A 23,719-nucleotide genomic window follows, 5' to 3' on the forward strand; every position below is an offset into this window, starting at 1 on the left:
GTGGATTTTGGTCTCACAATGAATATGATTTCTGTATCCAACCTAAGCAAGACCCCAAGGAATGTTCTAAAACATTTTGGGACTGAGACCCACGGAATATTCTACCACATAAAACATTTTGGGACCAAGACCCAAGCGCAAAGGTGGTGTAACAGTCACATGGCTTGAAGCGTCTTAACATGAATTTTGACTATGTGACTTTTATCAGGAAATTGTGAATGCCCAGCATCACGATAGAAAAAGAAAAATCACATGATTGGCATGTTTAATGAACAGATGAACGAGAGTGAGCCTTCCCTTATCTCGACTGTCAACACGACTTAATTGCTTAACTCACAACAAAAGCGATCATTGACATCTCTCGATGACAACTCCAGAACACATGGTCTGGTCTGACTTAATCCCTCTTCCGCAATTGCGTTAGTATTAAGAAACATATTATCAATTTCTTGTGAAATCTAACATTACAAAAATATTTTACATTAATTATTATTACTTTAAACAACATCTTGCACTATACAATATCTCTTGTATAAATAAAAAATCATATGACAATTACAAAGCACATCATAATATTCCAGAAATATCATACTTTATACATGCTACAAGAGAATATTATGAGAATTTGTATGCAAGACATTTGTACTGTCTATTTCATAACATGTATTAGTGGCTATTGATGCATGTTTATTCAGTGACTGTTTGGCTATACAGTATGTAATTTTTGCATTTTTGTTTGCATTTTTCAGTCAAAACCGTCGAGGTTACTATGCCTACGTCCAATATCTGCTTACGATTATTAAGAATATACCTTTGATGCACTAGGAAGATGTGTTTTTGACCTTGGGCTTCCAATTGACATTTTAAACCTATGAACATAATTTCCCTTACACTTTGGGTGTGACAGTTTGTATATCTATGAGTAACACAATATACTTGCAGGAAAACTTTCCTTTCTTTAGTATGTACTCCCCTGCCAGAGTACAAAGCATTATATGTGGTGGCTGATGTGGTCACATTATCTCTGGCTTATTCATACAGCCAGGTGCCATAATCTTATAAATGTACAAAAAAATAAAGTTAACACCACAATTGAGTGTTCGGACACACTGCAAAACTTCCAGCTACAGTAATACATACCCTGATGATATGATTACATCATCTGCTCGTCCAACAAACCAGAAGTACCCGTCAGTATCATAGTATGCTCTATCACCAGTTAAATAATAATCTCCCACAAAGACTTCTGAGGTTTGCTTCTCATTAGCCATATATCCTGGAAAAGAAAGGTAACAACGTCAGTTACACAAGTACAGGACAAACCTAGTTCAAACTCTCTCTAACTAATCTTCTTCAGTCCAACTGTTCATTGGCAAAGGAGCTGGCACATTCATTCCTAGTCTGTCCTTGTGCTGCTACTTATGCCTCTTAAATCTGCTAAGGATTACTATACTTTTTTTTTTTACTTTGAAGGACAGACTGGCTGAATTTCAAGGATATCTGGTATTGTGTCTTATCTCAGTTTGCAAATATTTATGACTGAATTTACATCGTTATGCTAATTTTTCCAAGGAAAATTCTCCTATATAGTACTATAAGAGAGTTTAACATATAATTATTCAATTTTAATTATTTTTTATACCACAAAGAAATCTACTATTTTGTTCTTTTTTTCGTAAGGAGAAAATTCCTGGTTAATAAGCAACAGCATTTTAACTTCTATAAATCCAGTTTTCCTTTATTTTACTGTCTTGATATCTGCCTCACTGCTTGCTCACCTCCAACCAAATTTTACGCACTCATTGACAATTTCTTAACTGATTAGTACTCTTGACTTCTACTCTGCCCCTCTCTAATCCGCTATATTCTTTGCTTGTATGGTCTGCATGCCTCTTGTTATTTAAATCTCAGTAACAAGACTAATTCCTATTGCACTTGAGCAAGATTCCAAGTAAAACCTAGAAATGACTGTGTTGTTGAATCATTAAATTAAAATATTTTGAAAATCATAAATGGTAATATTTCATGAGACAGGTTGTATGTTGGAATGCTTAAAAACGTACAAAGGTTAGATTGCAGCTCTTCAAGTTAAGGAAAATACAATGATTAGATAAAAAATAACACCTAATACTGTATGGTAATTCTAGCACGGCGACAAAGATTTGGTTTTTCATAAACAAACCTTTTTAGGAGAGTACTGGACATAAAATGGTATAATCACATTGCAGTTTAATTGTAAGAATGGCTGTATTTTTTAATGTATGTTAACGAAAGCAGTCAGTTGGATCCCACACACTAGGAGAACATGGGAGACCACTGGAAAGCTGGATGAGTGTTCAAAATGATTAGGGATGTTGACTGACTAGACTTTAACAAAGCTGATAAAAGATGCTGAATGCCTTAACTTTAAAGAGTTTAGATAAAAAAGATATATTGAGCACAGGTTGACTGACACTTTAGGCATCCCTTGGGTGATAGAGTACTAAACATGACTGTCTACATTTAAATGACCTTGGCACAGTGAGTGTTTTCCTCAAGGATTTTACAATTTTCACAAAAAACTTGATGTTGGTTTTCAAGATACACAAGACTTTAAACTTGAGAATATTGAAATATGATAAACTTTTTCCATATACATTGAGTTCCAACCTTTAAAAAGTCCAATGGGATGACCTTCACTCAAGGAAACTGCAAGAAATCCTTCCTCATTTGGTCCAAGCTCTTGCCAGTTCGAATCAATAATCTGCAGTAAAAAAAAAAAATAGTGCTGTAAGTTTCTAATACTTCAAGAAATGAACTCCTTTTTTTTTATTCTAAACCTTTTCACCAAATTTGAAAGGAAAAAACCTTGAGCTCACTTTGCACAGCTAGTGAGCTATCAAAAAACTATCCACTGTGAGAAGGTGATGGAGGGGGGAGTCTTGCAGAGTTACCTGCACTCTCACTTCTTTGGCTGCTGAATGAAACAAAGCTAGCAGCTAATTGAAGGGCAAGAAGAAAGTAACTCTGTGTGAAACAATGGCTCATATCTAGTAAACATTTTTAACGAATTTGTGTTCATATGATGATGAAAAACCCTCATGGAGTCGAATCAGTATTTAGAAGATAAGAAACTTGAGACTGAAGCCTACAGTAGACTGACTAGCAAAACCACAATAAAGTTCACAACCCCAAACTTGGCAAAGTAAAGGTCTTTAAGCTGGAGTGTGTACAAACTCTCAACAGTGGTCTGTATACTGAACTGATTAACTATTTGATTTTAGTGTAAAGTTTGAAGTCATAAGATGGCAAAAAAAGAGAAAAATAATGAGCAGTATTAGAAATCACCAGTGTATTAAAACATAGCAAGGACAGCTCTGGGACAACAATAAAGGAAGATGTGAGTGTAAATGGTGAACTGAAAGGTTAAAAAAGTGATTCAATTACCTTTTTAACGTTAATGACCCTGTGTAGGACAATCGTGTAAAAGGATGATGTATATGCAGCTGTCATAGAAACTTCTCTTAATGACAAAATGTGTTTTAAAAAGACAGTAACTTGTGAGAGGGTGCGAATGAGCAGGAAGACAAGTACTGCTAGTTTATCGAGGAAGCGACCCGCTTATAAAGTGGCGTGCGGACGTCAGCGTATACGCGGACGTCAGTACAAAATTTACAAGTGACCCGAGGTCAAAACTATTTCTCTACACAAAACAGGACAGGTACATATAGATAACAGGATGCTTAACAACAGCTGATTAGATACAAAAAATACTCTGACACATATACTATGTATAAGGGCAAATGAACAGGTAATAAATGTACAAATTACAATAATAATGATAAGGCTGTGTACTGCGACCTCGGGTCAGCTGTGAAGGCACCGTAGAAAATGGGAGGTTCATCATAGAGAACCCGTTGAGCGGGGACTTTACAATACTAATCCCCCCCAAGACGTAGGTAACATCTGATCAAAGCAGGTATCTGCTGGGGCGGTGGAGAGGGCCGCGCCTTCTCGATGTCAGCTGGGGGTGCGTTCGACTTCTCTGGTGCCCTGCAGATGGGAGTGTTGGGTTGCTCTCCTGCCCGGACCTGTGGCCTTCCAGGGGCGACCATGAGGTTTTCTTGCAGGCAGGGCGGGCTGAGGGGGCGTCGCTTCCAGCGGGGTGGCATTGGAAAGTGCCCCTGACTTGTTCCTCCAGGAATGCGGGCTTGAGGCAGTCTACCGACACCCAGTCATCCTTCCTGTGGACGGCCACCCAGAATGCCTTTTTGTTTCTCTCCAGTACGAGGAAAGGTCCCCCTGTAGGGCCTGGTTAAGGGTGGGCATACGGCATCGTTCCTGACGAAGACGTGGGTGGCGGAGGATAGACCGGGAGGCATGAAGGGGGACGTCCTGTCAGTATATGTCCGCCGGCAGGGGGCGAACTTCCCAGCCCTGTCATGGAGTCTCTGTGTTGTGGTCGTCCCGGTCCTCCGTGATGAGTTCGCCTGGGATTACAAGGGACTCCCCATAAATCTTTTCTGCTGCGGACGGGTCACCGTTGGCTCTGGGGGCGGTCCTCAGCCCGAGGAGGACCCAGGGCAGCAGGTACTCCCAGTTGTCGGCAGTGCAACGAGTCATGAGGGACGCCTTCAGGGACCTGTGGAATCTCTCCACCATTCCATTGGCTGTGGGGTTGTAGGCGGTGGTGCTGTGGTGAGTGGTCCCCAGCAGGTGTGCCAGGACAGTCCACAGCTTGGACAGGAAGGCTGGGCCTCTGTCTGTGGTTATATGGTCCGGGACACCGAACCAGCTGATCCAGCTGGAGAGGAGGGCATCAGCACACACACTGGAGGTGGCTTTTTCCATGGGCGTCACTTCAGGCCACCTGGTGGAGCGGTCGACGACTGTCAGAAGGTATCGGGCTCCTCCTGATGGGGGAACAGGACCCACTACGTCAATGTGGATGTGCCCGAAACGTCTCCCTGGCTGGAAAAAGTCACCCATCCCCAATTCGGCGTGCCACCCTACTTTGCTGGCCTGGCACTGTATGCACTGCTTTGCCCAGGCCATTGCGTCCCTCCCAATGCCGTGCCAGACAAACTTCTCCGCCAGTAGCCTGGCTTTCGTCCTGCTGGAGGGGTGGGGCGGGCACCAGTGGGCAGGGGTGGCCAGTGCTTATGTCGCTCAGCAGTGTTGGCCCCCCAGGGGTGAGGGGCACGTCCTTCCACTTCAGCGACGTGATGGTGGTGTGGTAAGCTGGAATCTCTGGGTTGGCGGCCTGTTCTCGGGTGAGGTCCTTGTAGTCGATCCCAAGCTGCACTGCATTGATTTTGATCCTCGAAAGGGCGTCGGCAACTGGGTTCTTCCTGCCGGGGAGGTACATGATGGTGCAGGTGAATTCTGCGATGGCCACGAGGTGCCGCTGCTGCCTGGAGGACCATGCATCCCCCAGCTCTGTGAAGGCGTGGACCAGCGGCTGGTGGTCCGTCCAAATTGTGAAGGGCGTACCCTCCAGGAGGAATTTGAAGTGGCGTACCGCCTGATACACCGCAAAGAGTTCCCTGCCAAAGGTGCTGTAGTGGGACTCGGTGGGGCTGAGCTTCCTGCTGAAGAAGGTGATGGGCTGAGGGGCTCCGTTGACGACCTGTTCCAGGACGGCGCCGCAGGCGACATTGCTGGCATCCGTTGTTAGCTGGAGGGGGGCGCTGGGGTCCTGGTGGGCCAAGGCTGTTGCCTTGGCGAGGGCAGCCTTCATCAGGGAGAAGGCCCATTGCTGGTTGGGGCCCCACACTAAGGTCTTTGGATGGCCCTTGAGGATCTCCGTCAGGGGAGCCATGGTGTGTGCGCAACCCCGGGATGAACCTCTTGTATTAGTTGACCATCCCGAGGAATTCTTGTATGCCCTTGACGGAGGTAGGGATGGGGAACCTGATGACGGCCTCGACTTTCGATGCAACTGGGCAGACGCCTTCTGGGAATATCTCGTGGCCCAGGAATTCAACCCTATCAATGCCGAAGGTGCACTTGTCGAACCTGACGACGAGGCCATTCTCCTGCAGGCGCTGCAGGACCTTCCGGATGTGTCGAGGATGTTCCTTGTGGGACCTGGAAAAAAATAGGATATCATCGATGTGGCAGATGCAGAAGTTCAGGTCCCCAGGATGCTGTCCATCAGTCTCTGGAAGGTCATCCCTGCGCTCCTCAGGCCGAAGGTGGAGAAGGCGAAGACGTAGGACCCGAAGGGCGTGATGATGGCAGTTTTGGGGATGTCTTCTGGAGCTACTGATACCTGGAAATATAATTTTAAAAGATCTAGTTTTGAAAATATTTTGGCCCTGTGGAAGGAGGCCGTCAGGTCTTGCATGTTTGGTAGAGGGTAGTGGTTGGGTTCTGTAGCGAGGTTGAGCCGCCTGTAGTCGCTGCAGGGTCTCCAGGAGCTGTCCATTTTCTGCACCATGTGAAAGGGGGAGGCCCATGGGCTGGGGGCCTTCCTGCATATGCCCATACACTCCATCTCGGTGAAGGCCTTCTTGGCCTCCTGAAGGCGCTGTGGGGGAAGCCTCCGGAATTTTGAGCGTGTCGGGGGCCCTTGTCTTGATGTGATGATATATTCCATGTTTGGTGGGGGCCCCGGGCACCTGACGAAGCTCGGGTCTGAATACCTCCGGGAATTCCTTAAGGAGGGAGGCGTATTGGTGGGGAGCGATGGAACAGACTGTGGGCACCCTGGGGTCCGGCGACAGGGGCAGGGACTGGCAGGACTCGGTGTCCAGCAGGTGTTTGTGGCCGACGTCGACTGCCAGTCCGAAGTGGGCAAGGAAGTCCGCACCCAAGAGTGGGGTCCTAACGTCCGTGACGATGAAGTTCCACTTGTATCTCCGGCCCAGGATGGAGACCGAAAGGAGCCTGGTGCCGTAGGAGAGGATGGGGGACCCGTTGGCGGCCGTCAGGGAGGCAGCCAGGTCCAGCGGGCGTCTGCGGTCCTCTCTGGAAGGCAGGAACACTGACCGCATTGCCCCAGTGTCGATCAACATCATCCTGCCGGAGACAGTGTCACGGACGTTGAAGCCTACTGGTGCAGGGCTCCTGGATGTTTTGGGTGCTGCTGCCATGGTGGCCTGTGAGGGTGGCTGCCGCCTCCCCCGTTTTTTTGGATCGGCGAAAAGGCAAGGGGCTTCGCAATTCCAGGCCTCTTTGCCAAACCTCTGGTGGTAGTAGCAAAGCCCCGGCCTTTCCTTCTTCTGGTGGAGGGGTCGCCGCCTCCTGGCAACGACGTTGATGCACTCTATGGCGGGGTCCTCCGGCTGGAGGCAGTTGATGGGGTGTGTGGGCGTGGATGCCTGCTTCGCCGCCCTCGTGGAGTCAGTCAGCTGCTGCGCCGTCCTTATCAGGTCCTCGACCGGCAGGGTGTAGGACTCCGCAATCTGTCCACGAACCTCTGGGAGTAGCTGCCACAGGAGGATCTCCTTCGACAGGTTAATCTCTTTGTGCCTGCTGCTGCTGTCTGTCTCGGGGAGGAGGAGGAGGTTCTGGAGGGAATGCCACGTCTCCAGGAGGTTCGCATCCTGCCAGGGGTTGATGGTGAGGTCGAGGGCGCAGGCAGCCCTCTCAGAGACCGGCAGGTAGCAGGTCTGGCCTTTAATTCTTGGAAGGTGGCAGAGCTTGTGGTTGGCATCACCCACGGGGCGACCTTTCTGTATATCTCCTCCGGTACGGCGTTGATAGCGATGTCCGCCTTCAGCACCTCGTCGGTCAGGCCTGTCACCCTGACTTGCCCCTCGACCCTTTAGAGCCAAGATGCTGGGTTCTGATGGGTGAACGGCGGCAGCTTTATGCTGAGGGCAGCCCTCAGTTGGTCCATCAGGAGGGGCATCGCACGGGGAGTGGGTACCGGCGTGGAGGAGCAGCGGGTTTTGCCGTGGAGGGCTCGAGAGGGGGTTGCACGAGGGAGACATCTGCCTCCCAGAAGTTCAGCGGTTATTTGTATGTAGGAGGGAATGTCTGCATCCATGCTCATTCTGCACTCTCACTTGGAGTGTGAGGGAACACTTGCATCAATACATGCTTAGGAGCATGCTGCGTGGGTCCGCTAATGACGCTGGTGATTTCCGACGAGGGTCAGTAATGCCCGAACGCTTTGTTAGAGCGTCACAGTTAGTCTGTTAGGGGCGTGGGTGGTTCATTGGGCCAAGACTAAGTCGCCGTTTGGGTCCGTTAATGGCTCCGGGAACCACTCCAGGGGTCACCACTGTGAGAGGGTGCAAAAGAAAGAGCAGGAAGACAAGTACTGCTAGTTTATTGAGGAAGCGACCAGCTTATAAAGCGGCATGCAGACGTCAGCGTATACGCAGATGTCAGTACAAAATTTACGAGTGACCTGAGGTTGAAACTATTTCTCTACACAAAACAGGAGAGGTACATATAGATAACAGGATACTTAACAACAGTTGATTAGATACAAAAAATACTTTGACACATATACTATGTATAAGGGCAAATGAACAAGTAATAAATGTACAAATTACAATAATAATAATAAAGGCTGTGTACTGCGACCTCGGGTCAGCTGTGAAGGCACCATAGAAAACGGGAGATTCATCCTAGAGAACCCGTTGAGCAGGGGACTTTACAAACTATAAGACTCTTTCATAAGCATTTTCCTCAGCATAATATCTATAATATTATTGTCTTCCTATGAATATTACATTTCTAATGACATTTATTATTATTATTATTATCATTATTATGTAGTGCCACACTTCCAAGAGGTTTCCCTCCTGCCGGGGGTTGAGGGCGAAGTCGAGGGCACGGGCAGCTCTCTCAGAGACCGGCAGGGAGCAGGTCTCGACGAGAGTGGATTTCAGTTCTTGGAAGGTGGCGGGGACCGACGTCGTCATCAACCAAGGGGCGATCTTCTTATAGATCTCCTCTGGGAGGGCGTTAATGGCAATGTCCGCCTTCAACACCTCATTAGTCAGGCCTGCTATTCTGAATTGCCCCTCGACCCTGTAGAATCAAGATGCTGCGTTCTCCCTGGTGAATGGTGGCAACCTTATGTTCAGGGCCGTCTTTGGTTGGTCTGTCGGGGGGGGCCATCTCTTGGGGTGGCTGTACCAGTGCGGAGGTGCGCGCAGGGAGGGGGGATAGGGAGGTGTATGCCTCTGAGAGGTTTGCAGTAATATGTATGTGGTTGGGAATGTCTCTGTCCATGCTCTCTTTGCGGTCTCACATGGAGTGTGTGTGGGAACACTCACGCCAATACATGCTGGGGGAGCATGCCATGTGGGTCTGCTAATGACACTGGCAACCTGCCGACGAGGGTCAGTTAACGCCCGAACGCTTTGTTAGAGCGCCGTAGTTAGAGCGTTAGGGGCGTGGATTAGGTTCATTGGGCCAAGACTTAGTCGCCGTTTTGGGTCTGTTAATGGCTTCCGGGAACCACTCTGGGGGTCACCACTGTGAGAGAGGTGCGAAATAATGAGCAGGGAGACAAGTATGTAAAGTCACCACATTCAGCGTAGTGTTTCAGCGGCGCCATTAACTAAGTCTCCGCTGAGCATGTTTTCTTTGGTGACACCCCATTTTCTTCAAACTCAATTAGTCAAGCCTAAAACGTGCCAGGTCACGCATTTTTAACCATTTTTACTTTATACGTATTTATACAAATGTCACACATTGTGTATCATATGTTTCTTCATTCACAGGCATCAAGACTGTATCCATATTGAAGTTCTGTATGTTTTGTATTGTAATTTGTACTCGTTCACTGCATATTATTGTTTATTGTTTCGACCTCAGGTCACAGTCAATTCCATTGTCTTTCGTGGGCGGCGCACCAGTCGGCCGCTATATAAACTGCCTGGATCTGTAATAAAGTAGCAGTAACTTTTACCTGCTCGTTTCTTTGACACCTTACAGTGGTGACCCCGGAGTATTCCGGAGCCATTAATGGACCGACACGGCAACTTAGTCTTGGCTCCAAGATTTCTCCAAAACGCTCTTAGCAGCCTAAACACGGCGCTGTAACCAGCATTTGAGCGTGCTGACTCTCGTCAGCGTACACCACCAGCGTCACTAGCAGAACCACATGGCGCACGAAAGTGCATACTGACGCGAGTACCCCACTCCAGTAAGGGATCAAAGGAGCGAGCATGGACGGGTATCCCCTCCTTCATGCAGTTAAACGTGAACCTCGTGGACTCGGAGGTTTACCTACCTCCCATCACACCCACGCCCGCCCCTGCATCGAGGCCCTCCCTCAACCCCACACCAGCGCCCCGAACACACGACGGTCGGGCAACACAATCGCGGGCCGCCCTCACCGTAAAACTGCCGCCGTTTATGCAGGGGAACCCATCGATGTGGCTGCGCAGGGGGTGGAGAGCCACTTCAGAATCGCGGACCTGACGGACGAAATCCTACAGGCCGACACAGTGCTCAATGCCCTTCCGGAGGACGTGTACAGAAAACTCATCTCGCGAGTACCTGAAACAAACACCCTCACATACAGCACCACAAAAAGTTCCTCCTCGAAGCTTGCTCCCTGCCCATCGCCGAGCGGGGCCGCCCGTGCTATCGACCTTGCCATAAACCCACGCCACGACCTCAATTCAAGAGATGCTTGGAGCATGGTCGTGGATCTCCTGTCACTACCAGACTTGGGTGGCACAAAGAAGCGGCAGGAGATAAGCCAGACGGAAATCTACCTTCGCCAACTCCTCCCGGAGGTACGCGCAACCAGATTGCTCACCCCTACACCATGCCTATCGAGGACCTCATAGAGACGGCGCAACATCTCAGACTCCGTCAAGGCTTCACAGCGGCTAAAACCGGCCACACAGCCGGTCAGCTCCGTCCAGCCTGAAGAGGACGTAGAGCAGCCCGTCAATGCCATCGCCAACAGACGTCCACCGAACCACAGCAGATGGAGGTCCCCGGGCTTCTGTCGCTACCACAAGTGGTTCGGAAAGGACGCCCGAAACTGCCTGCTGCCCTGCTCGTTTGCCCGTTCAAAAAACGGGGGTGGCGGCGGCCAGCAGGACAGGCCGCCATGGCAGCCGAAGAACCCAGGGGCTCAAAAACAGTAGGTTTTTACGTCCGCGACACCGTCTCCGGCAGGATGATGCTGGTCGACACAGGGGCCTTTAAATCGATCTTCCCGGCATCCAGAGAGGACCGCAACCAGACACCAGACCCGGCCGCCTTCCTGACGGCTGCCAATGGAAGCCCCATCCTCTCCTACGGCACCAGGCCCCTGTCGATCTCCATCCTTGGCCAGAGTTACTCCTGGGACTTCATCGTCAGGACGTGGGAACCCCACTCCTGGGGGCCGATTTTCTGGCGCACTTCGGCCTGCTAGTCGACGTGAGGCACAAACGCCTCCTCGATACCGACTCCTGCCCGGTCTCTCCGTTAACAGCGGGACCCAGACCCACCATCAGCGCCGTCGCCCCCACCAGTATGCACACCTACTGTTGGAGTTCCCTGAGGTATTCAAGCCCGAGCCGCGCCAAGTCCCGGGGCCCCAGCCAAGCACGGCATATACCACCATATAACGACTAAAGGGCCCCCAACACATGCGAAGTTCCGAAGGCTTCCCCCTCAGCGCCTTCAGGAGGCGAAAAAAGCATTCACGGAGATGGAGCGGATGGGAATCTGCAGGAAAGCCTCCAGTCCATGGGCCTCCCCCCTCCACATGGTGCAGAAACCGGACGGCTCCTGGAGACCCTGTGGCGACTACAGGCGGCTCAACATTGCAACAGAGCCCGACCACTACCCTCTACCCAACATGCAGGACCTCACGGCCTCCTTTTCACGGGGCCAAAGTATTCACTAAATTGGACCTTCTTAAATCTTATTTCCAGGTACCTGTTGCACCAGAGGACATACCAAAGACAGCCATCATCACGCCCTTCAGGTCCTATGTGTTCGCCTTCTCCACTTTCGGGCTGAGGAACACCGGGGCCACCTTCCAGCGGCTCATGGACAGCATCCTGGGGACCTAGTTCTGCGTCTGCTACGCTCGGCGACATTCTCATATTTTCCAGGTCTCACAGCGAACACCAGATACACATCAGGGCAGTCCTGCAGCGCCTCCAAGAGAACGGCCTCATCGTCCGCTTTGACAAATGCACCTTCGGCGTCCAGAAAGCAGAATTCCTGGGTCATGAGGTGTCTCCGACAGGCGTCCGCCCTCTTACATCGAAAGTAGCAGCTGTAGCTAGGTTCCCGACCCCCACCTCCGTCAAGGCCGTCCAGGAGTTCCTTGGGATGGTAAACTTCTACAGGCGGTTCATCCTGGGATTCGCGCACACCACCCCCCTGACGGAAGTCCTAAAAGGCCAACCGAAGTCCCTGCCTTGGGGACCCAGCCAGCAGCAGGCCTTTTCCCTGACAAAGGCGCCTCGCCAAGGCAACCGCCTTGGCACACCAGGATCCCAAGGCCCCCTCCAGCTGACGACAGACGCCAGTAACGTCGCCTGCGGTGCTGTTCTGGAGCAAATCATCAACGGCGCCCACCAGCCCATCGCCTTCTTCAGCAAGAAGTTCAATCCGCAGAGACCGCTACAGCACCTTCGACAGGGAACTCTGCGCGATGTACCGCGCAGCTTCGGCACTTCAAGTTCCTCCTGGAGGGACGCCCTTCACAATCTTCACAGACCATCAGCCACTGGTTCATGCCTTCACGAAGCAGGGGGACGCATGGTCTTCCAGACAGCAGCGCCACCTCTCAGCCATAGCCGAATTTACCTGTTCCATCAGGTACCTCCCGGCAAGAAAAATCCGTAGCAGACGGCCTCCAGAGTCGAGTTGAATGCAGTGCAGCTTGGTGTGGATTACCAGGACCTCGCCAGAGAACAGGCCGCTGACCCAGAAACCCCAGCATACCGCACCGCTATCACGTCCCTCAGGTGGCGGGGACGTGACCCTCGCCCCGAAGGCCCAAGCCTGCTCTGCGACATCAGCACAGGTCAGCCCGCCCTTTGGTTCCAGCCTCACGCCCGCCAGATATTCGACATAATTCACGGCCTCTCACACCCCTCCGGCAGGACCACGGCCAAGCTGCTTTCAAAAAAGTTCATCTGGCACGGGGTGCAAAAGGACGCCACGTCCTGGGCAAAACAGTGCCTGCAGTGCCAGACCAGTAAGGTGGGTCGTCACACGCAGTCGGGGGTAGGCGAGTTCCCACAGCCAGAGCGCCGCTTCGGCCACATCCACATCGACGTCGTCGGGCCCCTTCCCCCATCAGGCGGATCCAGATACCTCCTGACGGTGGTAGACCGTTCGACGAGGTGGCCCGGCCACACCCATGCAAGCCACACCCATGCAAGAAGCCACCGCCAGCGCGTGCGCCGAGGCCCTGCTCTCCAGTTGGGTCAGCCGCCGGCGTCCCAGATCACATCACAACCGACAGGGGCCCCGCCTTCCTCTCCGAGTTGTGGTCTGCCCTGGCTCAACTGCTGGGAACCACGCATCACACCACTACAGCGTACAACCCAGCGGCCTACGGCCTGGTCGAACGATTCCACAGGTCCCTAAAGTCATCCCTCATGGCCCGCTGCACCGCTGTGGACTGGAAACATCAGCTGCCGTGGGTCCTCCTCGGGTTGAGAACAGCCCCCAGAGCCGACGGCACCCTGTCTGCGGCCGAACAAACCTATGGGGAACCCCTCGTGGTGCCGGGAGAGCTCGTGACGGATGAACGCCACTCCCCATCACTGCAGAGGCTCCGCTCCGGCGTGGCGGCAAGTTCGCCCCTTGCAGGCGCTCATACATCGACAAATCAACCACCTTCATGCCGCCACAGCTGTCATCCGCCACCCACGTCTTCGTCAGAGTCGACGCCGTCCGTCCACCACTAACCAAGCCCTACCGGGACCCTTCGCGTGCTGGAACGGAACAGCAAGGCGTTCGGCTGGCACTCCCTGGGAAGGACGACTGGTTTCAATAGACCGCTTAAAGCCCGCCTTTCTGTCGGAGAGTCCCGACAGCGACGCAGCACCCCTTCCGCCCAACCGCACTCCAGCACGCCCTAACCCCCGCAGGCGCAGCCGCCCCAGGAAGGGACCGCCCAACCAGCAGCCTCACAGGCGGGAGACCCCTCCGTTATCTTCAAGGAGCCGCGGCACCCTTCAGCGTCCCAGCAGATACAGGGATTAGTCAGACACGTCCCTCGTCTTGGGGGGGGAGTATTTGTAAAGTCACCACATCGACGCCAGCGTAGTGTTTCAGCGGCGCCATTAACTCGCCATTAACTAAGTCTCCGCTGAGCATGTTTTCTTTGGTGACTCCCCATTCTCTTCAAACTCAATTAGTCACGCCTAAAACGTGCCAGGTCACGCATTTTTAACCATTTTTACTTTATACGTATTTATACAAATGTCACACATTGTGTATCATATGTTTCTTCATTCACAGGCATCAAGACTGTATCCATATTGAAGTTCTGTATGTTTTGTATTGTAATTTGTACTCGTTCACTGCATATTATTGTTTATTGTTTCGACCTCAGGTCACAGTCAATTCCATTGTCTTTCGCGGGCCGGCGCCAGTCGGCCGCTATATAAACTGCCTGGATCTGTAATAAAGTAGCAGTAACTTTTACCTGCTCGTTTCTTTGACACCTTACAAGTACTGCTGATTTATTGATGAAAACTAGCTGCTTATAAAGCTGGATGCAGACGTCTGCATTCTCAGAGACCGCTGGTACAAAGATTTACAGGTGATCTGAGGTCAAACTAATTCCTTAAAAAACAGGACAGGTACATACAGAGAACATAGTGATAAACAATGTCTGACATCCGACATAAATAACTTGTTACTTGTACATAATGAATGATTGCTTAGAAAGACAACATATACACAGTTTACAATTATGATATTAAATATATATTCTGTCCGACCTTAGGTCGGGGAAAAGCACCACAGAAAACAGGATGTTCTCCATAGAGAATGCGTTGAGCGGAGACTTTACACAAGTACTGCAGAAATTTACTAGTACAAGTACAGAAGATTTGTTTAGTACTTAAGCCCAAGCACTTAACAATGTACTTAAGTACAAGTACTTTTCAACAAATATCTAATATTTTCTTTTACACATGTTTATTTCAAATTCAGTAGTGCTTTGGGTGTATTCACACCCCCTTGGATGTGTTAGTACCAAGATGAAGAGTTACTATATAGAGTATGTTAATGTACTACCCTTTTCTCTTCTGTATTTAAGGCATGAACATTTTCTAAACTGAATAAAGGAAGATTACAGAAGTGATAAAGCCTGCATCTCAGGGTTGTGACAGTCTTTATCTTTTCCTCAATCTGGAATGTTAGAGTGATCAAGCTAGGTTGGTGCCTTGACTTAGTTGTATTGAGTAAATATGGTCATAACAATCTTTCTACAACCTTTCCAGATACTCACTGAGACTAAATGTAGGAGATACACAGAGACAAGCAACAACTGCTGAGGAAAGATATGCTTTAACAAGGGAAAATCAGATAGTTCTACAGCAATATTACTCACAAGGCCAAACAAACAAATAATAGGCACACACAAAGTTCACCTACAACAAAGAATACAGACATTCCTCTACTTATGGACTTTCAACTTATGAACTTTCAAAGATACGACCATCCATGCTCGTAAATTCAATTTTTGTTCGGAGTGCTCCGGGCCGCAACCCACAAGTCCAAATTTTGTTGGGAGGGCCTCTCTCGATGTTCAGGTTCTTTATTTACTACATAACACAACTTCACTCATTCAGCCAAAAAACAAAAGAACATGAAGGAGAAGAACAACTTGTTCTCATAAAGAAGTTTGAAACAAAATTGATGGCCAAGGGGGTTTTCTCTTCTAGAAAAAGTGTTGACTTTTTTTGAGAATCAGGACCCCAATGTTAAGGGATTCTCAAAAGTAAGAACAATGGCCAATGATGCTTTCTAGTGTTATCATATCATATACAATGAAAAGAAAAGAAAAACAATGCAGACTTCCATAGACAAATTCTTTAAACCAGTGCCTTGAACCTCAAGGTACTCCCCAGTGCCTTCAACTTCATGAGCCTCCCCACCTCCAATGAATGCTTTCTCCCCAAATGAAGAGGAAAGTGATGAAGAAATCCTTGCTGAAGAAAGCGAAAACGAAGAAGACTGACAACCTGCCACCCCTGTATTAATTCCACACCACCTCCCCCTCTCATCATCCATCATGACAAGCCTACGACACCAGTTTCAAAGGTAAGAAAACTGCACATGTACTTTACATTTACTGTATTATCATAATTTGTTTAATGTTAGGTCTTATATATCATTTGTAATAATAAAATACTATATAAAATACAGTAACAGTACCAGTACTATTGGGTTTTAGTATGAAAAAACATAAATAGTACTGTAAATATTGACTCTGCATATACAAAGTTGAACTTATGAACAAAATGAACTTACGAACAGCTATTTGGAATGTAACTTGTTCGTAAGTAGAGGAGCATCTGCAACAGCATAGAAAAAAAAAAGTCATCATTATGAAGGGCTAACCTTAAGTAAGGGTTTGTGATAAACCAACTCCTAACAAACCAAAAAATTTAAAAAAGCTCAAGTCTCTTGACTAAACCTTCTCACCACAGCTTTATTGGAATTTAGGTCAATGCTATGTTAGGAAACTAATGGCAAGAAGCAAAATATGACAAACAAGAGAAAAGGACAAGGAGAAGCATATTTAAATTAAAACACCACCAACAAAAGAATGGTTCCCTAGTTTTCTGCAGGTGGCAAATTGGGTCGATCACATAACACAAATGCACAGACCGGTCTCGGGGAACAGGCTAGTCTTGGGCTGTCTTATTGTTTCAAGACCTAAGGTGCACCATTTTGTTAGTCTCTTTTGCCCATCAGAAGGCATCACATGGTCTAGTGTTTATCCAACAAACTCTGCAAAAATTAATTTTAAATGTGCAAAAGTTAATTTCTGGATCGGGGTCCTGTGTCAGCCGGTGAAATAATCCATTCAGCACTTATTTCTAGGTAATTCTGTTGCTAGATACCAGAGAAAAGCTAAATGTAAAGCTGGGGTTACTACCCCCAGAGCGATCTCCAAGAAATGGAGTCGTATATGGTAAAGAGTGAGATTGTCACAATCACGGGACCCTGCCCTATAAAGATTCCCAATGTCAAAAGTCCCAACGAGAGAGGTGCCGATACAAGCCCATGCACTACTCGCGGACTGTACACAAGGCAACACTAGCCGCATTCCATTTTAGCACGCGATTTCGTTCACACGTAATTTCGTTGTGATCCTTATTTTGTGCTCTATTTTGGCATTTTTATGGCATCCTCGCAAGGTTCTTCTTCAACAACTTGAGTACCAGTGTTTTTTTGTTTTTTAGGCGATTGAGGCTCCTTATTTTCCTTTAGTTTAATAATTAAAGGGATTTATAACGCCCGTCTCGATCTCCTGACCTCTCTTGGTCTTGGGTCGGCATGTTTGTTTTGTGTTATTTATTAGTATCCCTTTTTATTTGGGAAAATAATCCATTCAGCACTTATTTCTAGGTAATTCCGTTGCTAGATACCAGAGAAAAGCTAAATGTAAAGCTGGGTTACTACCCCCAGGCGATCTCAAGAAATGGAGTCGTATATGGTAAAGGGTGAGATTGTCACAATCATGGGACCCTGCCCTATAAAGATTCCCAATGTCAAAGTCCCAACCAGAGGTGCGATACAAGCCCATGCACTACTCGCGGACTGTACACAAGGCAACACTACCGCATTCCATGTTAGCACTCACCCCACTAGAATAATGTTTCTCATGGGAGGAGAGAATGAAAAACAGGGTGGGTCACCGGGTGACACGGGCCCCTCCCAGAAATAGATTTTTCCTTTGTCAAAATCCTTTTTCTGGATCGGGGTCCCGTGTCAGCCCGGTGAAATAATAACAGAGAAATAAACATCATTCTTATGCTAATAAAGACTTAAAACAGAGACGTTGAAAACTAGGAGAATTCTACCTTGAACATTAGTAAGATCCTCTAAATTCATGTAATGAAAATAATGTAAGTGGTCACCGTCTAAGATCATGAGCTTAGATTGAACCTGAATAGCTTGTATTAAGAAAATACTTTCTGCTAATAGCAGACACGATGACAACAGTACCCGTGTCTGCTATTAGGCAGAAAGTATTTTCAATACTAGCCTATTCAGGTTCAATCCTAAGCTCATGATCTTAGACGGTGACCACTTTCATTATTTTCATTACATGAATTTAGAGGACCTTACTAATGTTCAAGGTAGAATTCTCCTAGTTTTCAACGTCTCTGTTTTAAGTCTTTATTAGCATAAGAATGATGTTTATTTCTGTTGTTATTTCACCGCTGACACGGGACCCAGATCCAGAAAAAGGATTTTGACAAAGGAAAAATCTATTTCTGGGAGGGGCCCGTGTCACCCGGTGACCCACCCTGTTTTTCATTCTCTCCCTCCCATGATAAACATCATTCTAGTGGGGTGGGTGCTAACATGGAATGCGGCTAGTGTTGCCTTGTGTACAGTCCGTGAGTAGTGCATGGGCTTGTATCGGCATCTCTCTCATTGGGACTTTTGACATTGGGAATTTTATAGGGCAGGGTCCCGTGATTGTGACAATCTCACCCTTTACCATATACGACTCCATTTCTTGAGATCGCTCTGGGGTAGTAACCCCAGCTTTACATTTAGCTTTTCTCTGGTATCTAGCAACGGAATTACCTAGAAATAAGTGCTGAATGGATTATTTCACCGGGTGACACGGGCCCCTCCCCAGAAATAGATTTTTCCTTTGTCAAAATCCTTTTTTTAATAATTAAATATTTGCACCTGAAAATAACAGAAAAGTTGTGTCTAAAAGCACTGAATAACGATCAGATCCTATGTCAAGCTTTGAAATGCAAAGATGATCACAACATAAATTTTACAGTAATTCTAAGAATCTATAATTCATAAATACTGCTGTCTACTTCTGATCTATAAAAATAAAAGGCATTCATTCCCAGTGCCAGGATAGTAGTGACTGACCTTTAGATTATACCCTGGTGCAGGCTTGCCCATTGATCCAGGACGAATTTCAACTCCCTCACCAGTTCCACAAAGAAGTGTTGTTTCGGACTGGCCATATCCCTCAAAAATCTGAAGACCTACAAAGATGATATAAAATAACATGAAAATAGTGCAACAAGTTTTCACAAACAGATAGAAAGGATTGTAACCACATTGTGATTACGGTGGTAAATGAAACAAAGCAAACTCATAATTTTATACACAAAGAAAGATACAGAATATGCAAACAAAATCCAGATAAAAAAAAGATGGCAAAGCCTGAACAATATTAATATTCTTTCTTATTCCTGTTCCTATGCTTTTTCTATCATCCTTGTCCTGCATCCCAAAAGCATTTTTCTCTTCATTCACTGCAACTTAGATTTTTCTAGGTTGTTATTCTTTGTCACTTTCCATAATTTTCCATCTTTCCTCTTGCCCTTTTATACAATACTGTATTGATTTTCATGTATATATACTATTTAACCAAGAGTATCATTAAAACTGTATAACCAAGAATTAATTAAAACTGAGGCAATATTAAAATCTCCGCCAAAATAAGTCAGCATGAATTTATTTTTGGTCTTTTATTATTACAGTAAAATATTCACTACAATTGTCATTGCATATTGTCAACCTACATTCTCAAGGAAGCCTTTGGACTCGAATATACTATCTGAAGATCAAACACTCGATAAAAAATTCAGACAGCCAACCTCTTTAAAGCTCTACTGCTGGGCAAGTAAACCCCTGGCATTGCTCTCATTACACCTTTAAGCACCACTGCATATCATCTGGTTGATCAGTTTGCTTGGGTCTGCTAACCAAGCTACATCGCAGGAACTTTAAGCCGGTCAAGGTGGTTTGGTTGTTGCTGAATTTCACTTATGTGCATTGGGATTTAGAGCAGATCTTAAGGGGAAAATACCTTTTGTGACTTTGTATATGAACAAATTAACAACAAAAACGGACCTTAGGTGCACTTAATGTGGTCAAATACTAACTTTCAGGTTGCTCGTGTAGAAAGCAACTACATATGAAAATTTAAAGTAAAGTGTTTTATGCCAGTAACCACTTCAGTGAGCCAAACAGTAACAAGGATCCCTTTCTCTTTGGTGGAGGAATCACCCAGAATTTTACAATCCTTGTGTGCTTTTCTAAAGCTTAAATTACACTACAATTTTGTTACTGCCAGGATGCCTAACTCTTATCTGAGTGCTATCTAAATGCAATGTCACAAAGATAGTTGTATAAGACAAAAATATATGGCAATTTTTAATTTGCGGAATTCAAAATGCCTTCGTTAATTTGAATTTACTTCATTTCAAAAAATGGAAAAATTTTTTGAGTAGTGAAAAAGGCTTGCAAAAAACAAACAATCCTAACCTGTGGAAAGTGTCCATTTTTCTATGACTTCTGGGTTGAGAGGCTCTCCAGCACTTACACAACGTCTCAAGGAGTTAAATTTATACTTTTCCAAGTCACACTGAACCATAGCTCTATATGCAGTAGGAGGAGCACACAAGGCATTCACAGGATGCTTGCAAAGGCTTCGAAGAACTTCTTCAGCATTAAAACTTGGCATCTATAAATGATAATATCATAATCAGGACAAGATTAGGTTGAAATTGTCAACTTAGAACTTAAGTTCTCAAATGCCATGAATCAAGAAATACATACTGGTATTTTTCAAAGTATATATAAAACTTCCTTATCTACGTAAAATTTTCAAATAATTATTCATGACATACAAAAGCAAATGAACATTTATATGCACATTTGGGAAATGCAGCTTCCATGCATGTATTGTCTTGATTGGTGCTCAGCTGATGTTGAGATATAAAAAAAATATGAAATTTTTTTAAAACACGCTTTTATCAAAATGCAATAAAAAGTAAACAAAAATTTTTTAGACACAATCATGTCTACAGAAATAAAAGCGTGGGCGCCAAACATGGATGGAAATGCTACAAGAAAAGAAATATATATTTTTTATTTCTTGTAGCATTTTTACTTTTTACAGCATTTTAATAAAAGTGTGGTTTAAAATTTTTTATTTTATACTTTTTAGTTTTGACAGAAATTGTAACCAATTTATTGTAGCTAATGAAATTGAACATGATATCCTGTCAAGCCAAAGAAAGTTTGAAAAATCAGTAGAGTTATTAACTTATTCTACTGATTCAAAGAAGGTATGAAAAATCTGAAGATTTTCATACAAATCCTCAGATATTGGAAGGGGTCCCAGGGTCACTAGAGGTCACTGATGACCTACTGACCATGTAAGTCTGTATTGTCACCGGGATTGAGTAACCATGCAAATTTTCAAGTTCATCAGATGAAGGGAACAGGTAAAAAATTGAGTTACAAGTTTAGATCCAAACAGTTGCAGAAGTCAAGTTAAATAAAAGCATGTGAAAAAAGGTGGTAATTTCAATGTAAATGCTATTGCTAGTCTTCATAATGAACTGGCAAACTGTGTACCCTAATTTACTTTAATGTATCTGACAGTAATAATACGGAGATTCATTAGTAAATTAGTTACCCTATATCATTTTTACACTTGTTTTTATAAACAAGGTACACTATATCAATTTTACATACAAGAGTATCTTTAAATTACTTAATATCCACACTAAAAACACACCAACAGACTATTTTCATACTAGATATCTTCCATTTGATGATGGTAAACTAAAATTCATGGGCTGTTTTCATTCCATATTTGACAGTTTGGAAGGAGAGGGCAATATGATTCAGATCATATACCAAGATCCTTGCCAAAATTAGTAGTACCACAGTTCTAAGAAAATGGTTTATGGAATCTTTGTTAAACCCCATTTTACTTCTCTTTTGTAGGAGGAACCTCATACTGTTAATAAAATGCATACCACAACACAGTACCTGTACTTCAACATTATCAAGAGAAAACTGGAGGCTGACTGTCTTAAGTCCTTCCCAGCAGTAGACAAGGACATGTAGAGAAGTCTACAAATTTTTAAGAATATACTGCTTGTCTTTATAACCCAAAAAATTAGTCCACTGAAAAATTGTAAACAATGAACGAATGATTTTAAGTTACCAGGCGTCGCAGTATCATTCAACTGGCCAAACCATGAGCGGCTATATGGTGGATTATTCTTTCTTTAACATGTCCAATTTTAACATTAATAATCCTAAGTACTTGTTGTACTGGTATCTTTTCAAAAACATGGTCACATTTAATATATGAAGATATCTTCCCCAGCGTTGTAAGTGGAAAGTGACAAACATCAGGCAACCAGAGAAAATAGATTTTAGCTCATCCCACATCAAGTTTTCATCTCAACTAGTGCCTCATTGGCTTAACTGTTCATTAATAACCAGACTTTATTATATTATTATTATTATTATTATTATTATTATTATTATTATTATTATTATTATTATTATTAACCTTCAACTCAAAAATATTAACATTAGAATAACCATTTTTGATAGCGTAGTCGCTTGTTTTGTCCTCAAGGAGTTACCTTCCATGGTCTACCAGAGCTCCATGGTGACCAAACTAATATCAAAGAATTCTCTTCTAGTTGGTCTTTTTGGCCAGGTATTGTGTCGTAATGATTAACATTATAACACGTGATGGAGTATATAATGGACTCGAAGATAAGAGGGCACTTTCCCTCATCTTCAGCGAAGCTGAACCCAGTTTTTCTAATGTCACAAGAAACTGCAAGAAAGAGATGTGATCATGTGACTATTGTGCATGCGCGTCTGCCCTCTTGTTATAACCGGGCCGTTAAAGACCAAGGATCCATAACTGTTTTGGTCTGTAGCGAACGGTTTATGTCGTTACCAGAGCTCTGTAGAAAATCAACTTTTTTCTCTGATTTCATTATCGAGGATCATGGAAACATAAAACATAACAAGGTAAGTGTTTAATACTAAGTTTTAGTTTTAAACTTTTGGAATTGATAATTTGTTTGTGAAAGCCGGAACCGGCTTGTTGAGTGCTACCAAGTTTCGTAAAGCAAAAATTGTTTTAAATTTTAGTTTTAAAATTTTGGTAATTCTTGATAATTTGGCGTTTTCCTATGTTATTTTACTTCCTTTACAAGAATTTAAAGTAATATTTTGTCGGCCGGCTGTAACTAAACTGTAATTGACCTTTGAAGACTACACGACTTGAATTACCTGCATTGTCTAAGCCGGCTACCTTCATAGTTAATACAGCAAAATTGTAAAGTAAACACCTCTGAGTTTCGTTATGTTGGTATTTTTAGGGGTGTTTAGTTACAATTTTTTTTGGAGGGGGTGGGGATTATCATGAATGCTGGCTTAAACCTGCCTTAGAAATTCAAGCCACGTAGTCTTCAAAGGTCAATGACAGCTTAGTTACAACAAAATATAACTTTAAATTTTTAAAGCAAATAAAATAACATAGGAAAACGTCAAGAAGTCTAGCTTCTTAGAATTACCAAATGTTCCACACTTATCATTAATATAGAAAATCCTTTCAGATTATACGATACAATAATCTAGGCAGTCTACAATAATCTAGGCAGTAAGTGAGAATAATTTAGACTAGATTAATAGTGGATGTTGTCTGTAGCCTATGTCCTAGGATTACGTATCCATAAGTGGCCTAGCTTAGACTGAGGACCCTAGGATCAGATAATAACACTATCTGGGCAAAACAAACCGATGGCCT

At 45.3% G+C, this 23,719-nt stretch overlaps 1 protein-coding gene across 3 annotated transcripts in view; it reads right to left on the reverse strand.

The window, feature by feature from the left end:
* Nucleotides 1-23,719, reverse strand: part of LOC136836304 (acyl-coenzyme A synthetase ACSM3, mitochondrial-like) — a 319,876-nt gene that overhangs the window by 31,987 nt on the left and 264,170 nt on the right. For all 3 annotated transcript variants that reach the window (XM_067100425.1, XM_067100426.1, XM_067100424.1), the window contains exons 8-11: nt 20,413-20,611; nt 19,006-19,124; nt 2,650-2,743; nt 1,141-1,276 (exon numbers count right to left, since the gene is read on the reverse strand). In XM_067100425.1, the coding sequence (XP_066956526.1) occupies nt 1,141-1,276; nt 2,650-2,743; nt 19,006-19,124; nt 20,413-20,611 (548 nt within the window). The remainder of the gene's footprint in view (nt 1-1,140; nt 1,277-2,649; nt 2,744-19,005; nt 19,125-20,412; nt 20,612-23,719) is intronic.

Source organism: Macrobrachium rosenbergii, chromosome 56 (assembly GCF_040412425.1).
Source record: "Macrobrachium rosenbergii isolate ZJJX-2024 chromosome 56, ASM4041242v1, whole genome shotgun sequence".
Lineage (NCBI taxonomy): Eukaryota > Metazoa > Arthropoda > Malacostraca > Decapoda > Palaemonidae > Macrobrachium > Macrobrachium rosenbergii.